The sequence below is a fragment of the Colletotrichum tamarilloi genome (genome assembly GCF_030869305.1).
Source record: "Colletotrichum tamarilloi strain Tom-12 chromosome Unknown Scaffold_4.1, whole genome shotgun sequence".
In the NCBI taxonomy this organism is placed as follows: domain Eukaryota; kingdom Fungi; phylum Ascomycota; class Sordariomycetes; order Glomerellales; family Glomerellaceae; genus Colletotrichum; species Colletotrichum tamarilloi.
In genome coordinates, this window is record NW_026849387.1 from 650,407 (window position 1) to 677,624 (window position 27,218).

Genomic DNA, 27,218 nt, shown 5'->3' on the forward strand with positions numbered 1-27,218 from the left:
TTCAGTAGGCCATAATGAGACGTTCCGAAGGTGAGGGTAAAGTGCGGAGATCGTAACACGGTGCAAACGTCCCAGGGTCGAGGATGAGTGGCCAAGCAGCAGTTAGCTTATGGGTCCGATTATGTGGAGACCACTTCATCTTCCCGTCCGTGCTTTGTCAAAATTTTGGACAATCTCCCACGTATTTTCTTTCACGTGACGTAACACGTGCTCAAGCGAGGAGGGCTGGAGAGGAAGTCCCACGCACCACTGCAGTTTCCGAAATTTGAGCCATCCTGCTTGTTGACGGAATTTGACGATTCAACCTCACCACGACGACAACACCTAGCCCTCCGAACGCCAGAGGACTGCCAAGATGGGTCGCGTTGTAAGTCATTGTTCTATCCAACACTCGATTCTTTATTTGCGGAACGATATTGGCGCATTATCGACTTGCTACTCGTCGCATTCGACATTCCAACAATTCGAAACCCGCGAACTTTTTTTCGAGATGGACAAGGGACAGGACAAAAGGCGCTGACATACTCTTCCTCAGATCCGTAACCAGAGAAGAGGTCGTGGCTCTATCTTCACGGCCAACACCCGCCTGAACAAGGTGAGATTCGACATCCTCGAAATTCGCGATACGACGACAGTTTTTCCTAACGATTTTCTGTGCAGGCCCCCGCGAAGTTCCGCAACCTCGACTATGCCGAGAGACACGGATACCTCCGTGGTATCGTGAAGGACATCATCCACGACCCCGGCCGTGGCGCTCCTCTCGCCCAGGTCGTCTTCCGCGACCCCTACAAGTTCAAGCAGCACACCGAGACCTTCATCGCCAACGAGGGCATGTACACCGGCCAGTTCATCTACGCCGGCAAGAAGGCCGCCCTTACCGTCGGCAACGTCCTTCCCCTCGGCTCCATGCCTGAGGGTACCGTCGTCTCCAACGTCGAGACCAAGATCGGTGACCGTGGCACTCTCGGCCGCACTTCCGGCAACTACATCACCATTGTCGGCCACAACCCCGATGAGGGCAAGACCCGCATCAAGCTTCCCTCCGGCGCCAAGAAGGTCGTCCACTCCGAGGCCCGTGGCATGATCGGCATTGTTGCCGGTGGTGGCCGTACCGACAAGCCCCTCCTGAGTACGTTTTGGCCCCTGGTTCTGGAAGGATGAGATAGAGGGTAAGATGAGGCAAGGGACAACAGTTGACTAACGAATTTCTACAGAGGCTTCCCGCGCCAAGCACAAATTCGCTGTCAAGCGTGGTGCCAACTGGCCCAGAACTCGTGGTGTTGCCATGAACCCCGTCGACCATCCCCACGGTGGTGGTAACCACCAGCATATCGGTAAGGCCTCGACCATCTCCCGCTACGCCGTCCAGGGACAAAAGGCCGGTCTTATTGCTGCGAGACGGACGGGTCTGCTCCGTGGTACCCAGAAGGTCAAGGAATAAAGGTCATAGTTTGGCTGGATTTCAGGGTTCCATTGGGATGGTGTTACGCGGCTGGCATCTTTTGAGGGTACTCGCAAGGGCAGTTCATCTGGTAGCTCTTCGGCAAGTACTAAAAGGCATTTTGCGCATTGAATGATCACGCCATGATTCCCCCCGCTACAAGAGGGAGAGGAGAACGCCAAACCCAACTGTGATGAGTGAGACGCCGGGAGTTTGTGTGGATGACGAACAAAAAACGGGGTTTGGGACAGCAAATGGAGTGAGGAGGAAAGTGGCCTTTGGATCTTTCCTCCTAAGCCCAGCTACCATATGTAGTTGCGGTTTCCTCTTTCAATTGATCGATTCGGAATTTATATTGAGGAGCTGCTCCTGTCTCGTGACATTTCTTCATTCTGCGAGTGGCCTGATGATACGATGGCCCCCAAAACAAAAACGGCGCTTTCCCGCTCTGACTCGGTTCTACGAAACCTGACTCTTCATAATTCCTCGACAGAACCGCCAAAATCACGGGAAACCTACACTCGGTGATTTGATATCGAACCCCGATTCCCCTTGCTTCACGCTTCTTATAAGTGTACTCCACATCAGTCACTCGCGCGCAATAATGTTCGCTTGCCAGAGAGTCACCGCCTCGAGGTGTCTCACCCAACGCTGCACGTCCACCAATTCTCTCAATGCAACAGTAAAGAGAACCTTTGCTACTCGCCCTCGCCCCACCATCCCTGCTGCCCCTGTCCTCTCATCACCATCCGCAGCGACAGCACCCTCAGCCCGAGCTCCTGCCCACACCCCTCCAAGTCGACAGGCTCCCGGTCAGAGTTCTCGCCCTGCTGTGCAAGCACGTTTCTTCTCTGACCACCCCACCTCCTCCGACAGGTCCAGCAACCCCACCATCGGCATCCCCTCATCCAAAACTGGCCGACGGAACACCAAAATCAAAATCTTTGAAAGCTCCCACAACCTCCATCACTTCCACACCTCATCCATACATCCCAGAACACCTCAATTGAACAAAATGGCATCCCAGGATTTCCGTCTTCTCTGCCTTGAGAACCCTCTGCTTGGTATGTGTTTTTTTCTCATCATTTAAATAGCTTAGAGCACAGGGGAACACATGTTGCGCAACCCCGCCATCTTCGCTTTAACCCCTCCCTTAACACCGAGCTGGGACAAAAATATTGACAACTAACACCGCAACCCAGACATCCAAGCAGTTGGTGACAAGGCTCTCCTCGAAAAGTACGGCCTCAAGGAGAACGATGCCATCCTCGCTGAGGAGAAGCACCTCGGCATCTACGAGGACCTCCTCAACAACTACGACGCCAAGCTGATTGCCGGCGGCGCCGCCCAGAACACCGCTCGCGGTGCCCAGTACATCCTCCCCCCCAACTCCGTCGTCTACCTCGGTGGTGTCGGTGACGACAAGTACGCCTCCATCCTCCAGGATGCCGTCAAGACCGCCGGTCTCCGCGTTGAGTACCGTGTCGACCCCAAGATTGCCACCGGCCGCTGCGGTGTTGTCATCACCGGCCACAACCGCTCCATGTGCACCGAGCTCGGCGCCGCCAACCACTACGACCTTGAGCACTTGACCCGTCCCGACGTCTGGAAGCTCGTCGAGAACGCCCAGGCCTACTACATTGGAGGCTATCACTTCACCGTCTGCCCCGCCGCCATCCAGAAGCTCGCCGAGGAGGCCGCCAAGAACAACAAGGTCTTCGCCGTCAGCTTGTCCGCCCCCTTCATCTGCCAGTTCTTCAAGGACCCCCTCGATGCCAGCGCCCCGTACTGGGACTACGTTATCGGCAACGAGACCGAGGCAGCCGCCTACGCCGAAGCCCACAGCCTCGGCACCACCGACCTCAAGGAGATCGCCAAGGCCCTCGCCAACCTCCCCAAGGAGAACAAGCAGCGCAAGCGTGTCGCCATCATCACCCAGGGCACCGAGCCCACTCTCGTTGCCGTTCAGGGTGAGGACAGCGTCAAGGAGTACCCCGTCAAGCCCATCTCCAAGGAGCAGATCAACGACACCAACGGAGCTGGTGATGCCTTTGCTGGCGGTCTGATGGCCGGCATTGTCGATGGCAAGTCCCTCGACCAGTCCATCGACATGGGCCAGTGGCTGGCTAAGCTCAGCATCCAGGAGCTTGGACCTTCGTAAGTTGATCCCCCCATCATGTCACATATGACACCTCATGGCAAACTTGTCAAATTTTCTTGCTTCATTCGCTAACTGTGAACTAGCTACCCCTTCCCCAAGCAGGCTTATTCCGCGTAAGGCATTTAGCCTTCCCAACCTAATGCATTAAGCATTTCAGTTTCTTTTTGTTCAGAATAGTCTGGCGTTGAGGGGGTCAAAGGGAAAACGGTTTCAACAACGGCGTTGGCTCCTGAGAGAGCTTTCAAATGAGTGGCAATCGCACTTTGCATCAACTTGCAATCTGGGCTCGACACCTTTTACGACCTTGAGCCCATGGGTCATGAGATATTTGGTAGAAAACAATGCGAGGAGACGATTTCGGCTGGACAAAAAAAGACCAGCCCAGATGACAAATCCTAGACCAGAGTCCACTTCCCCGTCGTATCCGTCGTATCGTGTCCAGTGAAATCCGTCCAAAACAGTAGTATGAGCCAGTATAATTCAATCATGCGATCGATTCATATCGCTGAAACTTTGTGTCAGCGGTGTAAGATCATGGAAGGTGCTGATGGACTTACATCGCAGTAGCAAATAAAGATGTGTTCAACTTCCAATCAAGCCGCCGGGTGGGCCGGGCAGGCATTGGGATAATAAAGTCTGATCCGAAAACGAGTCCTGGATATGCGGCCCCCAAAACTTAACGACGCATGTTCTGGCCCGGGGCACGCTTCACTTCATCAGCCATGGCCGACTGAAGAATCATGTCGTTGTATCCGGCCGTGTATCCGTCAGTAGCGGCACCTCCGTTCTGTCTGACCATGTTCTTGTAGTGCGTAGGGTCATCATGCATATCGGCAATGGGACCTCGTCCAAAAGCGGTGGTCGCGGTGTACGCGATACCGTTGCACGGCGTGCTCTGGTAGATACTGCTGACGTTGGAAAACTGAGTACCCGAAGCCGGCGAGAAGTTCTCTCCGCTCATAGGCATGTTGGGACTCTGAGGAAACTGAGGACGAGATCCGCTGAACGAACGGGCGTGGGCGGCCGCCCTGGGCTGCAAAGTATGGGGGTTGTTGGCTTCCGCATACGGACTGGACCACAAGTTATATGCTGCCGAACCTGACAAGTCACGACTCAAGGGTCTCGAGTCTGTAGGTTGTCTGCCAAAGGCCTGCAGAAGGCGGTCCTGGTGAGCACTTATATCGGGTGTACTGGCATACGGACGCTGTTGCTGCCGAGCCATGTACGGGTTCTCTTCTCCGAATGGATCGTCCAGCCGTGGGGTAACCGAGGGTTGAGCAGTCCTCTGGAAGCCAGCACTGCCATCGAATGATCTTCTAGCAGCATCCCTGATGGCACGGTCTGGTGGCGTCAGCTCTTGCTTCTTACCCTGTGGTGTCGGGGTGTAAATCATGTTCCAGGGAAGGCTCGGGAATGTCTTTGCTGTTGCGGATCCGAGGGCGGGCGGGCTGTTGGTCGGGGGCACACCAAATACCTCGTTGGCCATGGCTGAGTTCATTCCGTACGAGGTGTCCTCGTGGCTCTCTGCAGGAGAGACGTGGGCCTGAGGAGGCATCAGGAAGTCATTAACCATGTGAAGCATATCAGCGTCAGAACTGAAGTCGTAGTCTGACTGGCCCTGCGCTTTGCTGCGGCTGGGAGTGGGGTGCGACCGCACCTGCGGCGGAGCAGCCACTTGGGGCGGTACGGGCAATGCAGCAGTCGGGGTCGCTTTTCTGACAGGAGCCGGCTGCCGTGAATCCTTTCGTTGCGCCGGAGGAAAGTCTGCAGCAGAGCTTTGCTCAACTGGAGGCTGGGAGGAGGTTGTCGCGACAGCTGAAGACTTTGGCGTGTAGCCGTCCTCGTACTTGAAAGTAAGCCCCCTTGGCGACGAAGTGTAGGAGAAAGGAAAGTTAGTGTCGTCGTTGGCGAGGAAGAAACCACACTTGATCGTTTGCAGGACCCTGGAGAAGATCTCTTGGAGAGGGCCGAAACGCTGCCCACCATAGTGCTGGATTTGAGGCTTCAGATTTCCAGTATCCTCATCGTAGTTGAGACGGCAACTGTCCGGCAACTTCGTGTCGCAGAGAGGAAGCATTCCTATAGCTTCCTGGTCCTCAGGAAGCAGGTACGGAGTGAGTTTGAGATCTTCGTTGCCATACATCTCGCACAGAGTGGTGAGTGCCTTGGCGAATCCTCTGTACATGTCCTTGATGGACAGCTCAGGGGCCTCTTGAGCGTTCACAATCTCAACACGGCACGCCACGAGCCAGGCTGCATACAGGCGCACGAACGGGAGAGTGTTCTCGGTCATTGTAGACGGCTGGTCTTCCATGCTCTCTGGTTCGCCGTTTGCTTGTTGCTCAATGAGTCTTTCCATTTCCCTCTTAAGGAACTTGCAAAACGTCATGAAGAAACGAGCGTTCAAGCGGAGAAGGAACTGAGAGGTTCGGAACGCGGCAGTGGCCCAGTCACCTGCTGTGAATTAGAAAATGAGTCTCATGTTCATCATGATGATCACATACCTTTGGCCTTATTGTTGTAGACGAAGAATGCAGACATGTTGAGCAAAACCATCTTCAAAAGGATTGCCTGGGTGTTTGGGGCCTTGATGGCCATCTCTAGATGGTTGATGACTTCCTTCTCAAGCCCCTCGTGCTGAGGGAACGGCTCTCCTTTGCTGAAATGAGAATGCAACTTTACGAACCAGGTGACAAAGGCCTCTTGAGGATCAGGAGGACCTGTGCGACGAGCCGGCGTAGTTGGCGCTGAAAGACTCTTCAGTTCCGATTCAAGGTTCTGTGCCGCCATTGGATGAGGGTCTTGAATTGCCATGGCGCGGTAGAAGTGATATATGATATCAAGGTGCTTTCTCTCATCCAAGTAGATGATACCCATCTGGTGGTGGGCGAAGCCAGAATTGGGAAGGATGTCGTGGGCGAGAGAATAGTACGTCAAGGCAGCTTCGTAGCTCGGGACCTTGTGTCGCGCCTGCATCCGGTATCGAGAAAGGTCGCCGAGGTGAATGAGCACCAGATGCACGTATTTGAGGATGATCTGGCGAACGGCAGGTGTGGTGTTGGCCATGGGATTCGCCTCTGCCAGCTTTTCGGCTTTGATGCCCTCGGCAATGCGCTGGAGCTCGGGAATCGGGTAGACGGCTGACATGCGCTGGACAAACGCGACGTAGAACTTTTGCGCCGTCTTAAGAAAGCTGCTGTACATCCTATCCAACTTGCGCTTCTGGACGGCGAGCTGCGACGATCTCAGCTTGCCCAAAACCTTTCGATATTCGGCATTGACAAGGCTGTGGGCCTGCCAGAGGTTGGCTTCAACCTTCTCGGTCGAGGAATATTCGAAGTCATGGAATATGACGTGGAGGCAGGCTAATCGGAGGCTGATGACAGTCAGCAAGAATATTGCGACCCAGTACATTGGGCTGGATTCGCTACGTACGAGGAAATGACGCTTTCCAGAACCTCGAAATGCTTCAGCTCGTTGCCGTCGGTGTCGCTTTTGAGCTTGTCTACCTCCCTCTGGAGGTGCTTCCGAAGCTTCTGGGCTTGGCTGTGGTCAAAAAGTCAGCATCGGAAGGTAGTTGCCCGGAGTCGCATGGACCCCGAAATGCCCACCCAACTGGATAAGATATGCCACAGGCAATGCTTGGCGCAATCCAAATTTCGAGATGGGCATGAGGGGGAAATGGTAACTTACTGCCATGCCTGCTTTGCAGCCTCAACATGTTCCGCCATTTTGGAGAATGGCGGAGCTGGGCCCTAACGTTGGCGATTGGAGGAATTTGGTGTTGGTGGTGTTGCGATTATTTTCGCGATGGGGTGTTTTGTTGTTGTGGAAGGTGCGGGACTCCAAAAACTCAGGAATGGGACAAAAAAAAGAGCCCAAGCTACGTGCTGTGCTCACACGCTCTCAAGACCAGTCCCTGAAGGTGCGCGCGATCCATAACTTGGGAGGTGAGGTCGTCGGAATCCAAAGGGTGAGGGCGACAATGGTGGTGGGATCGGGACAGCGGCAGCGGCGTCGTCGGGTCCAAGGCTTGTGGTGGCACGTAATCGGGGTGATGAGAGAGTCGGGAAGAACAACATTGGGCAGAGGGTCGGAGGGAAAGAGCGACGAGCGATGCGCCACCCAAAGCAGACATTCAAGAAAGGCAACACTCAGACGGTGTGGAAGGACGAGGGTGGCAGACAGAGGCAGACAGAGAAGAAGGAGGAAGAGGATGGTGATGTCGGGTCTCCATGAGGGACGCGAGCAGAACTTAGCTCATGGGACAATAAAGTGTGCACCTCTCAGTCTTTACCATCTATCCACATCATCCATCCATCCATCCACCTTCCATGACTGAGCCTTGGGGAATCAGTTAATATTTTAGATGGAGCCCCTCAACAGGCGGGCACATATGGACCGTGCACTGCACTTTTTGAGATTGGTCCCTGTTCGGTTCCGCAGTCCCTCACTGAGTCCCTCATTGACACACTCTCTCCCTTAACGAGGGATACTTGCAGCTGCAGCATGACCCAAGCTAGGTACATCATTCATGAGCCTTGCCATGTTGTTACTTTGTTAGGAGCCTAGGCCCTTGTTTGCAGTCAGGTCCTCCCCATCTACAATGATTTCAATGATGACTTGTCCATCCGTCCCTGAACCTGCGAAATGAGCCTTGAGCATTGAGCCTTGCAGTGGTCTTTGACAGTCAATGCCCCACCACGGCTCCGGCCTTTGATCTGCTTTCCGCCCAAAACATTCGATTCCATTCACCACTGTCGGACGTATTGTCGCCGACATTGCAGACCTGACTGGCTCAAGCCTCGGCGCAACATATTTGTATTCTTGCTATCCTTACGGAGTACACCCTGCGGATACCATACACTGCAGGCTGGCTCAGTCGTCCGAGCCCCTCCACGGATCCTACCAAAAATTAATTTCAGGACAGAACTCAGCAGAGCAGTGCGACGCGGGGGAAATTCGGGTGCCTGATCTGCAAGTAATCAACCCTCCCCGTCACTTGGCCTTCACTCAAGATGAAACGCTCACGAGAGGCCGAAGAGGAACACCCGTCCTCTGGCATTTCCGCAGACGAGCGTAGCAGCCCGGAGACGTCAACTCCAGATGACCGTGCTACCAAGATCACTGGACTAGAGCCTTCCGTCGAGGGAGCATCTGAGGATTTTGCCATGAAATGCTCCCTTCCGCCTCACAAGGAGGCCCTGACGTTCAAGACATACGACGTCTATGAGGCGCACTACATAGCGACGCACACCAATAGGTGTCTGGAATGCGGGAGGAACCTACCGTCAAGCCATCTGCTTAACGTGCACCATGAGGAATGCCATGATTCCTTCGCCGCTGTGAAGCGGGAAAGAGGAGAGCACACCGTAATATGATTTCCCACTTCCTCTCATCATCGGCTCCTCTCTTGCTGACATCGGCTACAGTATTCCTGCTTCGTAGAGGGCTGTGAGAGAAAATGCTTGACTCCGCAGAAACGCCGGATGCATCTCATCGACAAACACGGGTTTCCCAAGAACTACTTTTTTGCCGTGACTAGGGAGGGTGTCGACGGGCGACGGACACTGCTCGTAGAAGCAGGTCATCACCGGCGGAAATCATCAAATGCTTTCAGTACGACCAAAGAGTCGAAGCGCAGATCAAGTATACTGGACACGACCACTTCACAAGGCGGAGAAGAGTCACAAAAGACAGGAGATGCTGCAACCAAACCAGAGGCCAGTTCGGTCCCTGCGCAGCCAGCGATAACGGAACGTCCAGACACGGAAATGGAGGATCTCGCTGGCGCAATGTCGGCGCTGAAGTTTGTGCCCAACAGCGTGCGGTTTGGCAGGGGCGGAGGACGAGCAGGCTTTGCAAAACGATGAGAGACGTCACGAATGATACCACTACTTCGATTAGCGTTCAGGCCATGATGATACCAAAACGGTCAATTGAAAGGATCACTACCTCTTTCCCGTAAACAACGACCCGAGTGATCGTAACCAGGGCCGGAACCAGTCCTGCCATGTAAAGCGCCAAACGCCTGCCCTCCACGGGGTGCCCATTGTCGACCGGAAGCCGCGCTGACAGACGGGGTCGTGAAGGTAATCTTCCTGGAAAACACGTACACGACTAGAGATTCTGCTCTTCTAGTCACTGGATGCGCAGCCATGGCATCCGCAAGCGACGCACTGGACCTCTTGGTCCCCTTTGAGCTGGGCCTTCGGAACTCTACATATGCAGGTCGAGTTGAAGTTCGTCTCCTTGGTTTGGACACAGCGCAAGCAGCAAAGCTATAGACACATGTCAGCAAGATGACTTGTCGTTCTTGATGAGCATGCCAACTCACCTTTTCGTAGCCCTGCTTCTTCCACTTGGCAATCAGCATTGCGTCCGCGTAGCCGTTCTTGAGCAGCCACTCGTACAGCTGCTTGCTGATGGCCTCCTTTTCGTAGTACAGGTCGTAAATGTAGCGGCTCCTCGCGTGTGCGATCTGAAAAATCTCCCACTGCGCTTGGTGCTTCGGTCCCGTCGGCGGCGGCTTGTTCTGCGCGTCCTTCATCTTGTTTTGGAAGATGAGGAGCTGGTCCTCGATGTCGTTGAAGCCTTCTGGAGGCGGCTTGCGCTTCGAAGATCGCATGGGAGGCATGTTGGGCTCTTGATTTGCGTGAGTGTATTGTGGGTGTTTGAAATGGCCACTTGAGTTGGGGTCCGAAGGGCTCTCGCAGTCTCGTCAAGGCTCACTTGGCTTCGCGTCGCGGTTGTAGGTAGATGACGAAGGAGTTGAAGTTCAAAAGCCCAGGATAATACCTTAGGTAGTGGGGCAAAAAGCTCCGATATCTTATCAGGCATGCCACTAACGCCTTCACACCTGCGCGCAGAGCGCTGGATCCGAGCTGACTAAGGAGCCACACGTGATTGGGCCGTCCGGAACCTTGGAGCTTCCCAAGATTCCCGTTCTACCCAGCCAGACAGCGTCGACGACCAGGCCGTTCGGGAATCACGTAGCGCAGCAAGCAAAACCGCCCTCTTCACCAGCATCCCCACGCGCCCACTATGGCCATCACACCGACCCAATTCGCAAAGACGACCCGGCAGTGTGAGTTATAGAGACCAATTGACCCCGAAAATCCCACTGATCCGTCGAGCAGCGGCCAACTGGAACGACGCAAAGAGACGGGTTCTCGCTTCCTACAGAGAATGGATCCGAGCTGTATGTTGACCCCCAATGCGTCCCTATGGAAGCCCCGGCGTAGACTTTCGATTCGCGAAAGGCGCGCAACGATGCGAAGACGATTCGAGCGAGAAGGCCGACTTGAAGGGAAGCTGGAGGCATGAATCAATGCTAATTGAGGAACCATTGGCAAACAGGCGCCTGAGATTCAGACGATGTACAACGTCCCCCTGCCCGTGTCCGTCCTCCGTACCCGGATACGTGAGGAGTTTGAGCGCCACAGGTTCGCCAGCAAGCTCCCCGTGGTGGATGTTCTCCTGTTCAAGAGTCACGCCGAATACCAGGTATGCCATCCCGAGCGACGTTCCCCCGACGCACGCGCGCATCGAAGCACACCGAGGGAGAGAGGGATGGAGAGAGGAGGATTTTGGTGTCATACGGGAGACCAATTGGACCCATGACCGTTACGATTGGGAAGATATAAGGCCGAGAGCTGACATGTGGTTCTAATCACGCAGGAGACGATGAACTTCTGGAAGCAGACGACGCACATCATGTCCTACTTCAAGGAGGAGAACTTTAGAGGAGACAAGCGGTTGCCCAACAGCTTCATGACTGGATTCTTGGAGGTGAGTCTTACACAGGGTTGCGAGCAAGCTAGAGCGAGGAGAAAACACCAGGAGGCGAAACAAGGGGGTGAAGGGCATCCGCAGACACTTGATGCTGTTTCGAGATGGAGCGCTAACCGTACTTTACACAGGGCCGCAACTAAGAGCGCTGGAAGTATTAGAGCTCGTGTACATAAATATACAATTTCAAAAAACATTTCCGCAAAAGTCACAAGAACCCAACCAACTGAGTTGGACCTATTTCATTTGTTTTGTCGACGCCATTGGTTCTATTTTTGGTGTCTCCATTCCCATGTAAAAAAAAACAAAAACAAAAAATAACGCCATTTTCCATCTTTTCTACAAGATGCGTTCGCTATGAACGACCAAAGTCCTCCTTGGCGCGGATAAACTCCTCGGCGACGGTGTCGCTAAGGGCCTGAAGGTCCTTGAGACCCTTTTGCAGAGCCGCGACGGCGGTGCCGTCTGAGTTACACAGTCAGTAAATCAGGAGTGAAGAAGGGATCGAAGAAAAAAAACAGGCTCACCATAGGTCTGGATCCTAATGTTCATCTTGGGTTCCGAAGGGTGAGGGATGGCGTAGGCGCAGAACTCAACGTCGGGACTGTAGTGAAGGAGGGGTGAGTTTTAGTACAACGCAGGCAAACCAGGGAGGTCTCTCATGACAGGAAATTGACGCTGTTTGAGAGAAAGAAAAAAAAAACTTACTTCTTCATAATGACATATCTCAGCGCATTGCCGAGCGTGTGCCCCTCATCGATAAACTCGAATGAGGCGGCTGTGTCTGTTGAGCCGGGCAGCTACGGACAATCTCACAGTCAGCCTCTCGCTCGCAAATCACCGAAGCAGACAGACTCACAATCTTGACGCGCTGGGGCTCCTCCTCCTCTTCCTCCTCCTGCTCAGTCGACTCCTGTCCCTCCTCCTCCTCTTCCTCCTCGGGCTGGTGAGAGGCGGGCGCCTCGTCCATGGGGACGTCTTCCGAGTCGGTTCTGCCGGGCATTTTTTGCGCTCTTCCTGGTTACTCTTCAATGAGGCCGACTCTGAGAAGTGTTATGAGCGTTAGAGAATCAGTGACACTCAAGGTGAAAATTGGCTGGTTGGTTCTTTTCGTCGCGGGGGGTATAATTCAACTTTCAACAGTTCGACTTGCACTGCGCGCCCGCAGGTCGGTCTCTCGAAATTTTTTGATAACGGACCCGCGGATCAATTTGATAAGCTGGCAGCTGGCGACCACCACATATCTCTGGCAACAGCTGTAAGAGATGGGACTCACCAATCCGGCGTCCCTACCACATGCAAGCTTACATCGCATCGCATCGCATCGCAAAATGTCACGGTCAAGAGGCGTCACAACGAACAAAGAAGTTTCGATGGGAACACCACCTCGCCTCGCGCCTCGCGCCCTCTCCAAGATCCCCAGATTTACCTCCTCTGCACAAGGGCCATCTATAGACTATAGGGGAAGAGGGCAGAAAAGTTCATCGCTCGGCAGATACCTGAAAAGGGGGGGGTGAGATTCGACGAGACGCCCGTTCTCCTACCTATCATATTCATGTTCAGTTGTTTAAAAAGAGACCAATATTGCTACGATCCTGCATCTACCATACATGAGTTTTGACAACATCGTCATAGCATGCAAGGCATTACCTGCTTACCTGGTTGTTTGCAGCCCGCAAACCAATAAAAACCCCCAGCTGTGATGGACCTCATCTTTCCGCGTGGGGAAAAATCGAGAACAGTACGGAGTAAAGAGAGCGCAACCATCACCACTACCACCACCACTACCACCACCACTACCACCACCTACTTACAGGCGCGCGGCAAGATGCAGTCACGCACGTAGTTCCGGTTGTTGGACGCACGAGCAAACCACCTACACCACCCTGCAGTTTGCAGCTTGCTAGTTCACGTCGAATGCTCTGACTGGTTCCGCAGAAGAATGATCCAAAGATCAATAGCGCGCTTCTTTTTTTTGTTCTTTCTCTCGTTCCCCAGTTTGTTCTTTTCCGGAGGTGAGGATTCCATCACCCTGCATTTCTTGGTAACCAATCCTGGGTTGTTGGGCACCTCGAAACCAGGGTAAGCTTAAACTCGTGTACCGACACTTTGACTCATCTCGATGGTGAATGAAAGCAATCAAGAATGTCACCGTAATAAGCGAATGCTTTAGTATCCTCAGTGTAAGCAAGTAGTTGAAAGAATACTGCGTACTCAGGCCCAAATCTCGCAATAAAGTCCCATCGATTCGCACCCCGTGTTCGTAGAACACTATGGACCTCCAAAAGCAAAATGTCTCAGTCCGAATATCAAATTCAAAGATGCTCGAGCCTCAAGGGGCCCCGGCGGCGCCTCCCCGAACCCGACAGCCCAAGTTCCGGGTTGAAGTCTTTCCTTCTCGGTGAGACAAGAAAGAAAGAGAAAACCCACCCCTTCTTTCCCCCGTGGAACAAGGGCCCTCTTCACCGCATCGTGTCCACGGACCATCCAACTCCCGCGTGGTTGACGTCCCCGGGGGCGGCGGCGTAAGCGCGCGGAGGCGATAGGAGAGGCTGGGAGAGAGTTCGGATAAGACATCATACATGGCATGCATGGACATCATACGGCATCGCGAGAGCCTTGCTCTTCGTCCTCCCCTTTCCCCCCTTCCGCCTTCCGTGCCCACTTCCGTAAAAAAAAAAATCCCTATCAATGGAACAAAACAAAACAACCGGGGCAAGGAAATCAAAACCTGATCGCGATCCCAGAGAGCCAAAGCGTTACGATGCAAAGCCGACAAGGCCGTTCCGGTTTCCCACCCTTTCACTCCTCGCATTCCCCTCCCAGTCAGACGGCCTGCGTTCGGATTCTGTTCGTTGGCTGCCAAACCACACTCGACCAATTCGTGATCGTCCGGCGCTGTCACATCGGAAACGAGGTTTGATTGGCCACCAACCGCACTTTATTGTTTCAAGACAGGGTCGGTGTAAGCCATATGATTGGCTCGTTTCCTCCATTCTCAAACCGACACCCAGTTGGTGAGTTTAGCTTGGTGCGTCGTTGAACCGGGGTTGGTCAGGTACATCTCGCACTAGGTCTGGGAAGTCACTTGTAATTGTGAAGGTGTGCTATGTAAGCAGCATTCAGTCCTCGCTCACCAGCTGCATGGATTGACGGATGGTTTGCAGATGACGAAGGTGAACAACGGCCGTCGTCTGTGAGTCCTACCCAGAGATGGGACGGAGACGTTCAAGGTGGAGGAGGCGTGTTCGGCGTATATGTGGAAAATGTATGTGCAGGCCGAGGGAAGAGACGTCTTAACTCGGCGAATCGTCTGTGCAGGCAAAGCGAATGCTACTCACAAGCCAAAAAACAACAGCCGCGTTTTTTTCTTCTGCTTGATGCCGCTGAGGAATTCCAGGATGAAGATGTCTGTACCACCGTTCACAGTACCAAGGAAACCTGCCTGCAAGTGGAAAGAAAAAAAGGTTGTCGTCCCGAAAAGGATGAAGAGAAATTTTTAGGGGATGTAACGTCGACGACGAACCTGGAACTGTGGTGGGGTTTGGGGGTTACATGGGGGGCGTGAACATGTCGTTCGGTGAGGGGTGCGAATGCGAATGGAGATCGGTGCTGACATACTGGATGAGAAACGACCATTCGTATCTATCCGTACTGAAGACTGATAGAACCAAAGAGGTATTAGCAGAGTATCCGTCGACGTCGTGGTTATACTACCTTCATCTATGATAATCATATCAATCCCATCTAGACGTTGTGAATCGGCATGGACGCATTAAGAAACGGGAAATTTGACAGTTGGCGACGTGCGCAGGAGGTGGCTCTGGCGTCGGTGACGACGACGGCATGTAGAATACTGCAACTCTCCGACTCGTATTCTTCTGCATTTCACTCATCAACTTCATGCCAATGGTACGTGCGTCTTGTGCCACAACTCAACTCAGCCTCTTCTCTGCCAACTGTGATACAAAGAGAAAGAGGCTGGTGACACATTGACACATGGGGTTGCGGCTTAACGGTCGTGGGATATGGCCAGGATCTTCAGGGACGTTTTCACATGGATCTTCCCCCTCCAACCCCCCTGCTCTTCCTGGCCTTGCCTGGCCATGACATTGCCGTGCGGAGAAGGCAAGAGACAGAGTGAACCGGCACCAGCTAATCTCGCCAAACTCAGCCTTCAGGAGGCTCAGGTCAGGTCAATAGAACGAGGGGCGGGTTTCAGCAAAGGCCTGCCGCCCTACGAGTGGCTACCGATCGCCAGTGGTGGCTGTCAAGGCCGGAAATCCAGCGAGCGGAGACTCAAGACAAGATTGAGCACAACAACGCTGCCCAGGTCAATACGAAAGCCAGCTGTTGTCAACGTCAACCCGAGCGACTGCATATGGTGCTTTCTACGCGGCAGCGAGGAGCAATCAGAGTCGAGGAAATAACTTTCTGGCTAGTGGAAACGCCGTCTCTAGTCCAGAGCTTGCTTGGTCGTGAGCCGCCGCGCGCGACACAGGAGCGAGAGACGACCCATACTGTTGGCTGACCAGACTTGAGACTCGGACGGCCGATTGGGCAATCTATCATGTGCAGATTCATCCATGTGGAGTCTCTGGGTCCGTCAGGTGTGATCAGGGGTGGCGGACGTGGAGGGGTGATACTGGCGGAGGAAAAGGTGGAGAGGTACTATATTTCACCGGTGAGAGTCTCGTTTGAAGTTTGGTTGAAATATTCCGAACCTATCGACGGAAATTTCAGGCTCTATAGTTGGGTTGGCAATGAATCGGTTTGATCGTTTGTAGTCTGGTCAGTGGCACTATGGGGCCGAAAGAGAAAAAAGTAATTCGAGAAACACACGACAAGGTCTTTTCGGTTGTCGAGTATCGGATGCCCCTCCATTCATGGATGCCTCTATGAAGTTTTTCGGTCCAGTTTTCCATGGTGAGCCAAGATAGCGGGCGATAGACATTCGCACAGGCCTCGGTTGGAAAATGTGCTTGTCGCGACGCAGATGCTATGTGCAGGTTAGCCTCTTTCTCGGGAGCCCCACCAAGGGATCGCAGGTAGCTGAGAAATTGTTCTCACCTTCCAATTGCCGTCGTCGCCCCCAGTGTTCGAGTTTTCTCACTTGGGGGCCGCAAGTGGCTTGAACATCTGCCGGATAGGAGAGAATCGTGAAGGGCCGACGCCCGGACGGGCCAGAGCTGCCTAGTGATCGCTCCGTCTGATGTGGCCCGCAAGGGGGCTGCAGCGCTGGCGTGCGGCAGTGACGAAGAATGAGCATTTAATAATACCACAAGGGCCATTAGGAGTTTGGAGATGGCCGGCAATGTGTGCGGGAAAGCACAGGCACAGGCACCAAGCGCAGGCGCAGGCGGTACCAGGATATCTAGACGCGATGGCGTAGGCACAGGCCACCCGGGCTGGCCGTCTGGCAGTGTCTTTCAGGGTCCGGTGACAGGTTGAAAGCTGCCGTCTCGAGATCATCGGCTTGCCCAAGGCGTGGTTGACGCCTCGGCGACAGCGGGTTGGTACCAATATCGCGACTGATGGGCAACCCATGGAGCACCTCCGTCCTTTTGCGCCCCACGACAGACTTAGCACGTAGGAGGTAGACTTGGTCGAAAGCATGCCATCTAATACTGCGTGGTGCTCCACGGCAGTGAAAGCAATGGACGTTTCCATATATCGCTGTGATGCTGCGGTTGAAACAACCGAGTCCCGGCTTTGGATGATCCACTGGCAGGGCAGGCCCCGTCATGGCAGGTGCGGAAGTGGTTAGTGCCAGGGGCTTGATCTCGCAAGGTGAGCGAAAGTCAAAAGTTGTGAGAGAGCGCTGGCTGAATTCTGGGTGTTGCCAGGGCTGTTTGGGCACCACAGTCGTGTTGCACGTAGGTAGTTGAGCTGAAGGCGGAGACCTGAACTGCACTGCGTACGTATTGGTGGTACGTACGTCAACGAGGGTCTCAGAAATGGAGTCGTGATAGTTTGGGTCGTCTTTGGTTTATACGATACAGATAGTGTTGCGTGGTAGCGGCGTAGCTGAGCTGACTAGCGGTTCTGAATTGCCTCTGCTTCGGAAGCGGATGACGAAACAGGTGCCAAGCCACTTATCGCGATGCAACGAGAACTCAGTGTCCTCTACTTTGAGCCGCGGTGATTCTCGTCGGATGAGGCCGCCATGATTCTGTGCTGCTGTAGTCTACGGCACGGCAAGCCTACCGAACCGAGCTTCGACATCGAAAAGAGGGCGAAAATGAGTGAGGGGATTGTGTTGTCTAGGGACAGAGTTAAGTGTATTGAAGCCCCGCCAGGGGTGTTTCCGTCTGGTCTTTTGGATAGCATATCCGTCACCTTATTGTTGCGCCTCGGACCTTCCTTGGCTCGATCTTGACATCGGTATCTAAGTGCAAAGGAGGATGGTTCCGATTGCTTGTCTGTTGAGTTTCCCCGTCTTTGATAGAGTGCGGTAATCACGGTAGATACATGGATGACATAGGTAAGGGCGTGTTGGGAGCAGGCTGAGCAGGTATTCCTCATACTCAACAGGGTTACAGGTCACCCTGGCAGGTCGGGGATGTCTTGTCTCGCACGAGGAGAATTGTCATCCGGTGTCGTCAAAGGCCAACCCATGGCCCATGGTGCTTGATTGATGAAGTGCAGTCTGTGCCAATCCTGACAATCTGGTGGGAGAAGTTGTGTATCCTTGGGGAAGGGTACGCAGTACTCCGTAGTGCACTACGTAGTTGAGGAGGGTGAGGGGCACGGGCGAGTGGGTGAGCGGTGGCTCGTGTGTTGCAGGATGGTTGGCATCGAACCCAATCAGAAACAATAGTCTGCTATTCCTGCCGCAGCGTGGGCCAACCGTCGCGGCCTTGTGAGCTTCGCCTGTGGTAGCCGTCGATTGGTGGTGAGGCACGACACAGCGTACCTTTCGATAGGTTGTGACGGTAGAAGAGTTCCATGGTGGAAGACACTACCACGCGCTAGGTACCCGTCCTTTGGCCACCAGGCATCGTACCGTGGTAGCGTTGCTGAGATGGCTTCCCGTACTTGAGATGTGGTAGTAGGTAACTACCATGCTGTGGTAGGTATGGAGTGACTTGCAAGAAGTATCCGCACCCAAGTAGGTAGGCAGGTATGCCATGCCAGGCACCTCAGGCACATGAGCAAAGGTGCCTTGCCTTAGCTTCCCCGAGGTGCTGTGGTAGCTTCCCCCTCATCATTCTAGCTGCTGGGCTTGCATTGCAGCCAGTTCTCGTCTGTGCATGGATATCGAGATTGAGATAGAGAACAAGAGGGGAGCGTTGCCACTGTTGTTCATCATGCCATGGGCCCGCGATAGTTGTTTCTCTCGGATTCTGCTATTAGGAGGTCGTCGAGAGTATCCATCTCGTGGTGGGTTGGATGATTGATCAGCATCATCGGCCAGAGAGCTCCAGTCAGTCCTGTCATCCCTTCACCGTCAGTTTGTATGTGAGCCCGAATAGGAAGTGTAGACTGTGTGGGAGTTGTGGACTAGGGGTTCCGAAAGAGCTCAGTGAGGATTTAGACAAGGAAGTGGGAGGATGTGAACAGGCAAGGAGGAAAAGAGCAGGAACCCACTCGGGGGAAACTTGACCTTCAATGTCAAACAGCCTACTGTGTACGGAGGTCAAGCGGCGCCCCCGCTCACCACATCCCACGCCCCTTTTGAGATTGAACACGATCAGGATTCCCACCGTCTTCCTCCGCTCTTTCTCTTTCTCTCTCTGTCCTTGAACTGGAGTCTTTCCAGCAGCGTGGATGACAGCCCCAGCCCTGTCCCGTCCCGTCCTGTCCTCGCCTATGCTAGGTTTAGTAGTATCTCTGCGTAAGGTGGTCGAGTTGTTTGAGGCAAACCACATTGCCACTCTGCGAAAAGTACCAGGTAGCCCAGTAGCACCTCCACCATTGCTACACGCCTGCGAACCAACCAACAGCTGGAGAAGGCCCAGCGCACCCGAGCCGACGGATGCCACTCTGCATCTTGTCGTCGCTCCTGACACTGAGTGGTGCTTCACCAGGCGGAGGCGAGGGGAGAAACGTAGAAGCGTAGAAGCAAGAGGAGAACAAGAGAAGAACGGCCGCAACCGTCAGATGTTGCTGTCCAATCAATTCCGTGTTAATGAAGTGTTGAAAGACCGAGGGCCTGGGTTCTGAGGTGGCCTGGAAGTCTAGACTGCCTCCGCCGCACCACCAGCCAATGTCACCACCACACTCTCTGTCGTGTGTGTGTGTGTGTGTGTGTGTGTGTGTGTGTGTGTGTGTGTGTGTGTGTGTGTGTGTGTGCTGGATAGTGGGAGAATACCACAGTGGAATCGCATTTGTGGCATGAGTGCCATGATCAGGATACTTCGTAAGGTAATCCGTACTGAGAGAAGGGGCAAGTCAAGCTGGAACTGCTGGCAGGTGCATCCATAATCCTGTAGTATGTATACTACGTACAGCAAGCACATGGGCGTTATGCACACACCCCTTTCCGATGAGAGGAGCCACCCCTCCCCCTTCCTGCCCTGGAATATTGTGTACGGAAGTACGTCTATATCAGCCAGTCAATCGCATCACTTGCAGCATAGATCCCGGAAACCCTCAGCACATCCGACATTTGTTGTAGTATCGATGGATTACTAAGGTGAACTCAGCGGTACTCTATAGGGAGTAGTGACAGGTAAACTGTATGCGGGAATGAGAAGAGTAGAGCAGAAGGAAAGGAGGGAAAAGAGCAACAGAGTAGGTAACAGAGATGGGCCTGGTGTGCCGGCTGGGCCATAATTGTGTCACTCCCGTGTTCCCCTTTCATAAGAAAATAAAACAACCACAGCTGCCCCTCTACTCCGTGACCCCCCTCCCCCCCTTCCACCCCTCTTACCTCCTGGTGTGTCGCTTTCCTCCAAGTCTCCATGATCCATCCTTCCAGCTGCTTGTCCAAGGGCCCTGGTCAGTTCTTGATCGTCTTGCTCCATCCAGTCTCACTTTATACCACTCTATCCCGTGCCTTACTGCGTATCCGCTCTCCGTAAGGATACCTTACAGACCTTACTCCGTACGGATACCTGTGCAAAAGTGAGGTAAACTAAGGTGGCCAGCACTTTTATTTCTCGACAAACTTGTCACTGGATTGTCACCACACCCCCGTCGTTGCACTCTGTGTATGGCCTTTTACCCCCTTGGTCCCTGTTTTCTTGACCTGTCCTCGACTTGTCAACTTTGGGGTCCCCGTCCCCGTCCCCGTGCCTGTTCCAATCCCAATCCCCGTCTCATCCTCGTCCGAGTCTTGAGTATTGAGAGTCTGAGCCTGAGCCTGGAGGTGTCTCGACGCTTGCTTTAAACACCACCCCCTCCCCTCCATCCTTTTCAACTTCTGTTTTGTAACCCTCGTCTCGTCCAGCGCTCGCTTCTCTTCCCAACCTTCTTCACCCCGTCCATTCTTCTTCTTCTATTTCTCCTTCCCCGATAACCCCCCTCTCCTCCTTTTACCGGTTTCTCAAAACCCCCCCGCGCCTGGCCTTTTCTCCTCCCGACGTCGCAGACCAAGTCTCTCGCTTTTTTCTCAAACAAAACAAACCACAACCTTCTTCTTTCGTTGATTTGACCTGACGACCCGACGGACCTTACGCTACTACTTTTACTACCAGCTTCCACCCCGTAGTCTACTCCGTCTCGCGCCAACTAATTAATACGACCATATACCCTCTTCCGCAAACCAAAACTCAACATTGGGCATCTATCTACCTACCCATTCGGTTGACTCGAGAAAAGAGAAAGACAGAAAATATTTCCCGCCAACTAAACCCCCCGCGGGCCCTGATTCGATCTGAGACTGATCTGCTCACTTTTCTGGACACCACCTGACACACGAGCCGACCTGGTCGACCCCATTGTCTTTTGTCAATCAGTCAATCCGTGCCGACAACCTTTCCTAGGCACCACTAATTTTGGGCACACAACCGGCCGCTGCGCATTCCACAGCTCCAGCTCCTCCCCGTCGCAGTCCGTCTCAAATCAAAGAGCGGCCAGCCAGCCAGCAAAAAAGCAGCAAAAGCAGCAGCAAGCAGCTCTGTCTCTTTTCTTATTCCTACAACATTTCGGATTGTTCCGTCCCGCCGCCATCCCTCACCTAGTCAGCCAGACCAAGCCGCTTTCCGTCTACCCACGCTCCGACTTTTCACGGCCCAGCAGCAATCAGCTACGGTACCTTGACCTTTAGAGGCCTTACCTTTAGAGGCACCACACCATCACCTCCACCACCGCCCAGTGCACCCACAACCCGCCAGGCTAATTCCTCCCCCAGCCCGCTCTCGGCCATTCTCGTAAAGCTCAAAGCGCAAGCTCGAAGCGTCAATTGCTGCGACTCCGCGCTTCGCAAGAAAGGGCAAGAAAAACAAGGACAAAGAGTCGTCCACTGACTACTCACCAAAGTCACTGCCACCAAGTCTACCTTAGCCGACAAACCAAAAAAACCGACTTAAAGTCGAGTCCTCTCGCTTCGGCCTTGGCGACCCCAATCCTCTGACACAGAAAGAGTTGCAGTCGCGCACCTCCTCGTCAAAAGTCAGACGTCGACAACTCCATCCATCTCGACCCATTTAAAACTGGAGCATCGAGCAAGGGAGAATCGCGCATCTCAATCACCCAGCGTTTGACGACATCGCCAATTCGCCCTCTTACTAATTTACCAACGACTCGTTGCATCTCGATCAATTCTGCACGGGTTTTTCATTCTCCGAACTTGCATATCGGCAATCGTCAAGCCAAGTGAGGCTCCTTTTGCAGACCATACAGCAAACAGGCGTGTCGGGTGCAGCAGCAGCAACCCAACCCGACCCGTCTCCTTTTTTCTCGCTTCATTCCTCCCAACCTACCAACAGCAACTATGAGCACAGCGATCGCAATGGCTCCCTCTCCGGCCCCTCACGACAGACCGTCGTTCCCTTCCGACCTCGCTCCCGCGTCTTCCGCACAGCACGGCGCTTCTTCGCCTGCACAACAAAGACCTCTTGCACCAACTGGAACTCCCAATGCGACGGCGCATCGGTCAGGCAGCGGCAGCCCTAGGGGTGCCGCCCAAGCTCCCAAGTCATCTCCTCCCAGCGCGTAAGTTGCATCCCACGTCCATCCTATCACCTCGCAACCGCAGTCAATTGACTCTATCTTCCTTTCCAGCGCGAGACATGCCAGCGGTGCACCAAAGATCGTCGTGAAAAAAGAACCCAACTCCCCCGACTTGCCGACGACCCGTCACAGGCCACGCAAACTCGACCTGTCCAACAAGGGGGCACACCCGGGCTCCAACACTCCCGGCACTGCTAGGCCCATGACTGCTAGGGACAACTTGGGCATCCAGGAGGTCGGCCTTGCCTGCCTCTCGCCCGGGTTCGTTACCCAGGACCCCATCATGAAGGAACAGCTCCAGCGCAGCATGAGTGTGAGGGACCAGCAACGCATGATCATCGAGCAGAGAATGCAGCAGCAATCCGCGAAGGGCGATGGCCCTGACACCTCTGGAAAGGACCCTGTGTCTCAGTTCGCAGCAAAGACCCCCGGCCTGTCTCGCAGGAACAAAGCCCAGCTCTCCATCCTGCCGCCCTCCGCTGAGTCTTTTGCCAACGAGCGTGTCATCCAGTCGGCCCCCTTGGGACACTCCTTCACTGGCCGCCAGCATCCTGCACCGCTGTCTCGTCACATTACAAACCAGCCAAACACTCTCTCCAACACTTCTCACATCCACCACGTCCCTGCCAACCAGACAAACAACCGTCTCCCGCCCATCAGTGATGTCTTTGGACAGGTTTCTGGCCACCCCGACAATGCCCCCACCTCTTTGTACCCCCAGACCAGCCGTCCCCCCATGGCATCACCTGGTCACCCTCCTCAGATGCAGCATGGCCCTCCTACTTCCGGACGTGCCAGAGAGTACAAGTCAGCGGAAGAGGCACAGCACGAGATTGCCGGTGGCCGCCCCGAGCTGCTCCCTAAGATCGTACACTACGGAAACGCTCACCAGCCTCCTACGCCTCCGTCTCCTGCCCCGGGAAGCAGAGCCGCTGATCCCAGCCGCAGCGCAAGCAGGCGCCGCACCCGTGCCGAGTACGAGGACGGCAGCCCACCATTGGGCCATGGCCCTCCCCCCCAGCGAAGAGGACCATTCGGCGCCGGTCGGGACAGCCCCGAGAGCCAAAGGCAAAAGCGCGAGGAGTTCATGCAGCTCTGCGCCAGAGCCTGGGACCTTTTCCACTCTTAGAGAGTCTTTTGTCATCTTTGTTCGATTCTTCCACTTCAACGAGTAGGCCAATTGCGTCTCACTCGTAGGTTTCGATTTCCTGCGGGATCCGGCCCCGCCCTTTCGTCGATTCAATCTCGGCCAGCTTGCATGACTTTGAAGGAGTGTCACGTCCACTGTGACTCTCCTTGCTTCTCTCCTCCAGTCGGAAGAAGAGGAAGTAAAAAATATATATCGCAGCAGGATAGGATTTAAATCAGGGATTAATGTCTGCAACTACGAAGAGCTTCCTCCTCGGCACGTCTCCAACAATGAACGAAACCGATCATTACGAACTTCAGCTTTCTCGAGGGAAAAGCGATGGACTATTTTCGCGCGCGGCTAGGCGGTTACGAGGCGGTTGGCGCTACCGGCTCTGGTTTGCTTCTATTCTTCAAAGGGGCAGTCACGGTTTGAGGAAGAATTTTACGTTCGATTCTTGCACTGGAAGCTTAAGATGTGCGCCAGGGGGCGTTTATTTGCTTTGTCATTTTTATGTGGTTATTACCGGTGTTTACGGGAAAATGACGGGTTGGCACGAGATTCATGAGCAGAGAAGAGGGTGCAGATTCCTCTCTGTATGTATTATCTTGGGGTCGTCTGCTACGGGGAAAGAATGGTGGTCGAGGGATATATCCTCGGCGCGTATCTCTTTTGTGTTTTATGCTTCCTGCTTCTCACCTCGGGAGCCACCAACCTGTGCGCTATTTTTGTCGCATTGGTATTAAGTATATCGGAGCAAGAGGTACTGAAGATTCGACACGCATATACAAGGGGCCTTGAGGCTTTCATTCTAGTTCAAGATCAAATCTTTCACTCGTGTGTGGTGTGACATGTGTGATATGATAGGATGCAATGTGACATGAATTGTGACCGGACAGATCAGGAGGTGGATGTGAAGGGGCAGCACTATCAAGATGACGAGATGTGAGCCCAGCTTTTTCACGACATGGAAGGAGGGAAAGCCAGGAGTTATAACTCTGGCAGAAGAACACATGAGACATACAGAAAATGAATTTCATGGGAGTAAGGCAACAACGAAAGCTTTGGAACCGGCGACGAAGACATTCACGTATCTCCATTACAAAGAGTCCGGAGCCATTCAGAGGCAGAGCGGCAGCCCGGCCGGAAGACGAGCAACAGGGGCTCGGCCTTCGACATATGAATAGACCCGGCGAGCCGAGTTCTAGTGCGTAGAGCCGAGCACCCAGAACATGTCTGTATGGTCCCCACAGCCCCCGTCTCCCATCCCTGCCGGCGCCGGAACCGGGACCCGGGAACGGTGTGGGTCATTCTGCTATCGGACCCGCCGGCCCCTCCGCGCACGTGGAAGCCTTCGAGAAGACCTGGCTTTCACGGGGTGCGGTCCAGTCTTTCCGGATGCGGTACAAGGCGGTGCACTAGAAGGTCTACCCGCTTGGGAACTACCTTCGTGCCCCGTTCCGGTGGTCGTTACGGTGGGGAGGAGAAGGGGGGGCCCAAGTATGGCTCCGGCGGTATCCGCGAGCCGGATCCGGCGCCGTGGGTTTCTTTGTACTTCCTTTGTCATGTTGGGGGCCACGGGGGGGGGGGGGGCTTGGGGGGGGGTGTGCGAGGGGGGGGGGGGGGGGTGTCCGAGTGGGGGTCCGGGGGGGGGGGTGGGGGGCGGGGGGGGGGGTTTTGTGTGGGGGTGGTGTGGGGGGGGGGGGGGGGGGGGGGGGGGGGGGGCTTTGGGATAGTAGTACCGTAGGTAGTGTAGAGCAGGGCCAGCTGAGTCCCAGGAGCTTCGAGGGAGGGGGAGTGGCTTCCAAGTAGCGCTGGCGGCTAGTCTAGAAACTAGGATTCTCTGCCTACTAGGTCGTTCTCTTTCGAAGAAGAAAGACTGGGGGGGGAGGGAAGAGCAAAGAGCTCGCTTTGCTGACCGCCGAATCTGGGTAGAGGGTGCTATACTATACGCCACGCGGGCGAGTGGAATGGGGCTTTGTTTCCCTCGGATCATTGATGTGGAGGGGGAGGGATCGGTCGATGACGCTGGTTGAGTCTATCGAGATTCTGAGTCTACCCAACTTCGGAATGAGGGGGAGGGGGGTAGCGACGGTGCATACAGCGTTAGCCAGCTTACCTACTACGCTATCCGTTACCCTATACCTACCTTACCATACTTTGCCTGGTCATCACCTTCCTTACCTAGTCTCCAAATTCCCCGCCGCAGGACGGAGGCGAACAACGCTGTCTGAGATCTTGGACAGATCTTCTAGTGCGGTTGACCACGGGGTGGGTGGCCGGCCAGTCCACGGGTTCAAGAGAGACTACACAACAAACCGTACGTTCTGGCCTAGGGTATGAGTCAACTTTTGTCCCATGGAGGAGGAGGCTCTGTCGTGGAGGGGTAGGGTTTTGCTTTGAGAAGAAAGAGGCGGTGTATGGGTTTGGTCATTCCTGTCAGTCAGGATAGCCCATCAATCTGCTCTTCAATCCGAGTCCGTCTGTCAGTCTGCCAGTCATAAGTCTGTCAGTCAATTCTCCCATGGAACGTAAGAGAAGTGTGGGCGTTGCTGCGTTGGCTTTTCCCCTCTCCGTTGAGGCTCTGGGCCAAGGAAAGCTCAAGGGCCTAAATGTGCCTTTGGTGAGTGAGCGTGAGTCGGGTCGTCTCGTGCTCTAGGTCCGCGTGCCCAGGCCAGGCGAGTGCAGCCCAGTCTTACCCCGGTGTCGAATCCGGGAAGCCTACCTTGCGCTGACCGCTCCCAACAGGGCAAATGAACAAACCTCCAGTACTGTAAAGGCGGACTGAGCATGATACTCGCCAAGAAAGGCAGATTGCAAGAGAATAGACAAGCTATTTCCAAAGAGGGGGGGGGGGGGTCCAGAGGTAGAAACAGTAAGAACTACTTACTGTGTAATGATGAACCCGCCAAGCAAAACACTTACTTGTCCCCCGTGGCGAAGACAAAAGCAGAACCTTCCTTCAAACCCAAGATGCAAGAAATAAGGAAGAATCACAAGTTCAAAAAGCGTTCTCGTCCGCCCTGCTTTCACCAGATCGTCAGATCTTGGCGAGCGACGAACGGTCTTAGGCATGTGGCTTAGGTTTTTGTCCCCCGCCAAGAACTTTCGCAGGTTGCACTTAGCAGCGGCCCCCTTTCCCTTCTTCTGCCCCGGAAGTCTCAGTTCGGTACAAGACAAAGAATACGGACCTTCAGACGGACCTTACAACACACACCGGCACACAAAAAACGTTGGCGCCCGTCCGTCGGTCCTGTCGGGTTCGTTGAGATAAAGTTATATCCAAGAAAAGGAAGAAAGACAAAAAAGCAAACAAGATGACTTCATCGCCGGGGATGTTCTCCACAGCCCACCGGACACCGCGCGTCCGGCCGCCCGGAAAGGCAGTCCCCAACTTTCCCAGGCAATTCGATGGGGAATTACCTATGGCGGGGTCCCACTTCTTCCCGGTACTCAGATCTGGCCCGGGCCCCATTCCCAGATCTTGAAGCCGCGGGAATTGTTTACGGGCCCCATGTTATGTTTGCCCCCAATTCGCCTGTTATTCGTCATCGGCCATCCAGAAAGCTGCAAAGTCA

At 54.2% G+C, this 27,218-nt stretch overlaps 11 protein-coding genes across 11 annotated transcripts; 6 read left to right on the top strand and 5 right to left on the bottom strand.

The window, feature by feature from the left end:
- Positions 1–355: 355 nt before the first annotated feature.
- CTAM01_01853 (60S ribosomal protein L2) lies at positions 356–1,441 on the top strand (the record flags this gene model as incomplete). Its single annotated transcript, XM_060517894.1, has 4 exons — positions 356–367; positions 536–595; positions 661–1,129; positions 1,215–1,441. 4 exons carry the CDS (start codon positions 356–358, stop codon positions 1,439–1,441), a joined length of 768 nt encoding a protein of 255 aa, XP_060387428.1.
- Positions 1,442–2,456: 1,015 nt separating this feature from the next.
- CTAM01_01854 (pfkB family carbohydrate kinase) lies at positions 2,457–3,719 on the top strand (the record flags this gene model as incomplete). Its single annotated transcript, XM_060517895.1, has 3 exons — positions 2,457–2,505; positions 2,644–3,598; positions 3,686–3,719. 3 exons carry the CDS (start codon positions 2,457–2,459, stop codon positions 3,717–3,719), a joined length of 1,038 nt encoding a protein of 345 aa, XP_060387429.1.
- A 559-nt stretch (positions 3,720–4,278) lies between these two features.
- CTAM01_01855 (telomerase activating protein Est1) lies at positions 4,279–7,333 on the bottom strand (the record flags this gene model as incomplete). Its single annotated transcript, XM_060517896.1, has 4 exons — positions 4,279–6,056; positions 6,107–6,978; positions 7,038–7,148; positions 7,296–7,333. The coding sequence occupies 4 exons, from the start codon at positions 7,331–7,333 to the stop codon at positions 4,279–4,281; spliced, it is 2,799 nt and encodes a 932-aa protein (XP_060387430.1).
- A 1,287-nt stretch (positions 7,334–8,620) lies between these two features.
- On the top strand, positions 8,621–9,475 carry CTAM01_01856 (zinc finger protein; the record flags this gene model as incomplete). The annotated part of the gene is made up of 2 exons (XM_060517897.1): positions 8,621–8,974; positions 9,035–9,475. 2 exons carry the CDS (start codon positions 8,621–8,623, stop codon positions 9,473–9,475), a joined length of 795 nt encoding a protein of 264 aa, XP_060387431.1.
- Positions 9,476–9,739: 264 nt separating this feature from the next.
- CTAM01_01857 (uncharacterized protein) lies at positions 9,740–10,239 on the bottom strand (the record flags this gene model as incomplete). Its single annotated transcript, XM_060517898.1, has 2 exons — positions 9,740–9,883; positions 9,940–10,239. 2 exons carry the CDS (start codon positions 10,237–10,239, stop codon positions 9,740–9,742), a joined length of 444 nt encoding a protein of 147 aa, XP_060387432.1.
- A 407-nt stretch (positions 10,240–10,646) lies between these two features.
- On the top strand, positions 10,647–11,536 carry CTAM01_01858 (complex 1 protein; the record flags this gene model as incomplete). Its single annotated transcript, XM_060517899.1, has 5 exons — positions 10,647–10,689; positions 10,742–10,803; positions 10,962–11,108; positions 11,283–11,393; positions 11,525–11,536. 5 exons carry the CDS (start codon positions 10,647–10,649, stop codon positions 11,534–11,536), a joined length of 375 nt encoding a protein of 124 aa, XP_060387433.1.
- Positions 11,537–11,748: 212 nt separating this feature from the next.
- On the bottom strand, positions 11,749–12,396 carry CTAM01_01859 (uncharacterized protein; the record flags this gene model as incomplete). The annotated part of the gene is made up of 4 exons (XM_060517900.1): positions 11,749–11,858; positions 11,921–11,997; positions 12,102–12,193; positions 12,253–12,396. The coding sequence occupies 4 exons, from the start codon at positions 12,394–12,396 to the stop codon at positions 11,749–11,751; spliced, it is 423 nt and encodes a 140-aa protein (XP_060387434.1).
- A 3,103-nt stretch (positions 12,397–15,499) lies between these two features.
- Positions 15,500–15,823, top strand: CTAM01_01860 (uncharacterized protein; the record flags this gene model as incomplete). Its single annotated transcript, XM_060517901.1, has 1 exon — positions 15,500–15,823. One exon carries the CDS (start codon positions 15,500–15,502, stop codon positions 15,821–15,823), a length of 324 nt encoding a protein of 107 aa, XP_060387435.1.
- Positions 15,824–16,767: 944 nt separating this feature from the next.
- On the bottom strand, positions 16,768–17,319 carry CTAM01_01861 (uncharacterized protein; the record flags this gene model as incomplete). The annotated part of the gene is made up of 1 exon (XM_060517902.1): positions 16,768–17,319. A coding segment is annotated over one exon (552 nt), but the record flags the coding sequence as incomplete, so codon positions are not given.
- A 1,510-nt stretch (positions 17,320–18,829) lies between these two features.
- On the bottom strand, positions 18,830–19,818 carry CTAM01_01862 (uncharacterized protein; the record flags this gene model as incomplete). The annotated part of the gene is made up of 3 exons (XM_060517903.1): positions 18,830–19,271; positions 19,318–19,620; positions 19,772–19,818. 3 exons carry the CDS (start codon positions 19,816–19,818, stop codon positions 18,830–18,832), a joined length of 792 nt encoding a protein of 263 aa, XP_060387437.1.
- A 2,472-nt stretch (positions 19,819–22,290) lies between these two features.
- CTAM01_01863 (uncharacterized protein) lies at positions 22,291–23,640 on the top strand (the record flags this gene model as incomplete). The annotated part of the gene is made up of 2 exons (XM_060517904.1): positions 22,291–22,493; positions 22,563–23,640. 2 exons carry the CDS (start codon positions 22,291–22,293, stop codon positions 23,638–23,640), a joined length of 1,281 nt encoding a protein of 426 aa, XP_060387438.1.
- Positions 23,641–27,218: the final 3,578 nt, after the last annotated feature.